Here is a 2,963-nt window from a genome sequence, read left to right on the forward strand (position 1 = left end):
CTCTTGAAACGGAAGTCTTGCCTTTCATCCTTGTGAAGCAGCCTTTTACTGCTGCGGTGTTGCATTGCTAAATAGCAGTTCCGCTTTTGCTGTCACCTGAAATAGGTGTAATCACTCAATAAGGGAGTCCATATAGTGGCTAATCTAATACTGCAGGAGGACTTTGGCACGTAAGAACTCTGACTTGCTGGGATCAGCGTTGCCTAAGCTTCGGTCTTTGCTTCATCTGAAACTCTAAATCAAAGACCACCTCTGTACAAGAGTATGCTTTATCACCGGTAATGAGTTGCGGCGGCATGCAGCAGACCGCCGCAGAAAATGCGTAATGTCTCCTGGCAGCTCAGGTGAATTTTTATTACTCTGTCCCCTGAAAGTTAAATCTTTTTTTTTTTCTTTTTTTTCCTTCTTGTTCTTGTCCTTAACAGTTCCACCAAGTGAGAAGAGTGATGACCATCCTTTTCCTTACTATGGTTATCTCATACTTCAGTTGCATGAAAGCTGCCCCAATGAAAGAAGCTAGTGTAAGAGGACAAGGCAGCGTGGCTTACCCAGGTCTTCGGACCCACGGGACTCTGGAGGGCGTAAATGGGCTCAATGCTGGTTCAAGAGGACTGACATCGCTGGCAGACACTTTTGAACATGTCATAGAGGAGCTGCTAGATGAGGACCAGGACATCCAGCCCAGCGAGGAAAACAAGGATGCAGACTTGTACACATCCCGAGTCATGCTAAGCAGTCAAGTGCCTTTGGAACCTCCACTGCTCTTTCTGCTCGAGGAGTACAAAAACTACTTGGATGCTGCAAACATGTCCATGAGGGTCCGGCGCCACTCTGACCCAGCTCGCCGCGGGGAACTGAGCGTGTGTGACAGCACCAGCGAGTGGGTGACGGCGGCGGAGAAAAAGACTGCAGTGGACATGTCCGGGGCGACTGTCACGGTCCTGGAAAAGGTCCCAGTACCCAAAGGCCAACTGAAGCAATACTTCTACGAGACCAAATGCAACCCCAAGGGGTACACAAAGGAGGGCTGCAGGGGCATAGACAAGAGGCACTGGAACTCCCAGTGCCGAACTACCCAGTCTTACGTGAGAGCTCTCACCATGGATAACAAAAAGAGAGTTGGCTGGCGCTTTATAAGGATAGACACTTCCTGTGTATGTACATTAACCATTAAAAGGGGAAGATAGTGGATTCGTGTTGTATAGATTATATTGAGACAAAATTATCTATTTGTATATATACATAACAGGGTAAATTATTCAGTAAAAAATAATTTTATGGACTGCATGTATAACTGAAGTTTATACAGTACAGTGGTTCCACAATCTATTTATTGAACATATCCATGACCTGAAGGGGAACAAAAGTCATTTGCGCACAAGTTTAAAAAAAACACACACACACACAAAAAAAGAGAAAAACAAGCAAACAAAAAAGTCTGCATTACATTCCTCGATAACATTGTGGTTTGTCGCCGTTGCCAAGAATTGAAAATATAAAAATTAAAAAAAAAAAAGAATAAAATTGCATGCTGCTTCAATTGTGAATTGATGATAAACTGTCCTCTTTCAGAAAAATAAATTGAACCAAAACATTCCGTTTACATTTTAGACAGTAAGTATCTTTATTCCTGTTAGTATTATATCTGTTTACTGCTTTTAACTTCTGATAGCGTTGGAATTAAAACAATGTCAAGGTGCTGTTGTCATAGTTTTACTGTTTCTCTTTTACTTTTGATCTCCCATCAGATTGAAAAAGAAAAAAAAATCATTACCTTATTCTGGATTAAAAACAAATTTGGTTTTTTTGTATGTTGTGAAGGTGTTTGCAATAGCAATCCAACTACTGACAAAACGTAATAAAAAAAAAAAAAAGAGGCAACTTAAAAAAATGGTGATGTTCCACTTTACATTGTTGAACTTCAGGCTTCAAGACAGCCCTTCCTTAACTGTATGGCAACATGCTTTTGGGGGTTATTTTTTTAATTATTTGCTGTCTTTTGAGACCTGCATTTGCGTTTATTATACCATGTTTGTTAGTGTTTGGGTTTTTTTTTTTTTCCCCCTTTCCTCCCTCAGGAAGGATGTTGGTTGGGATCCTTATGTGTTTCACTTACCATACAACTGGAGCTTGTCATACAGAAAATACTCTATAGTGTGTTGAGAGCAGTGATTTTCAGGTAATAAAAGACTCTGTGCTTGGATCAAATGTCTTTGGTGAAGCACAAGAAGGTGGTCACTAAAAAAAGGATCTAGAAAGAGGATGATGGATCTGAAATCAGGTGGATCATGGGACCGGGTAGCTCAGCCAGTTCAGGGACAAATAAGCGTTTTGCATTGACCGAGACTGTCCAAATGGCAGTCGGCACTGAATGTGGTCCTGTGTGTCATGAGAGAGCTTTGCCTTGTGCGCTGATGTCCTTACCCTCCAGAGCAGGCCTGGCAGCCCTAGGCCTTAACTTCTCTTACAAGGCCTTTCCTCCTCTTACAAGGAAAGCACTTAGCATTTATGTTCGTGTGGCTCTACCTCCCCCGTCAGCCTCATTTTATGACACAAATATTGACATAAAATATTCTCTCGAAGTGGTGGAGGAGTTGGCTTAACGTTGCTTGGGCCCCGACAGGCGTATTCAGCCCTGCGCTACCCCCCTGCCTGTCGGGACAGAAGTGTTTCTGCAAGGCAGGCTGTGAGCCCGAGAGCTGTGCGCACCACTGACTACAGTGGGCAGAGAGGCAGAAATAGCTCGTCAGTGAGCTCACTGAAGGCAGATGCTATATTTGTAATGTCTGTAAATGAAAAGTAGCTGAACGAAGAGGAAAACACTGCAAAATATTACTGCGTCTGAATGCTGCAGAGCCTGCGTTAGTCTGCCTTGCTGTTGAAGTTCATTAAAAACCTGGACTGGGCCAAGCTGATGGAAAGGTGATTCTCCCACAGTAATGCTCTATGGAGAGCGTATTTAA

General features: G+C 43.0%; 1 protein-coding gene across 1 annotated transcript; it reads left to right on the forward strand.

Annotated features, from left to right (window-relative positions):
* The first annotated feature begins 420 nt into the window (after window positions 1-420).
* On the forward strand, window positions 421-1,885 carry BDNF (brain-derived neurotrophic factor). The gene has a single exon (XM_010153077.1). The coding sequence runs from the start codon at window positions 447-449 to the stop codon at window positions 1,185-1,187; it is 741 nt and encodes a 246-aa protein (XP_010151379.1). The 5' UTR covers window positions 421-446; the 3' UTR covers window positions 1,188-1,885.
* Window positions 1,886-2,963: the final 1,078 nt, after the last annotated feature.

Source organism: Eurypyga helias, unplaced genomic scaffold, assembly GCF_000690775.1.
Source record: "Eurypyga helias isolate BGI_N326 unplaced genomic scaffold, ASM69077v1 scaffold8816, whole genome shotgun sequence".
In the NCBI taxonomy this organism is placed as follows: Eukaryota; Metazoa; Chordata; class Aves; order Eurypygiformes; family Eurypygidae; genus Eurypyga; species Eurypyga helias.

Coding starts and splice junctions, on each gene's coding strand:
- BDNF (XM_010153077.1), top strand. CDS start 447: ATGACCATCCTTTTCCTTACTATGGTTATCTCATACTTCAGTTGCATG.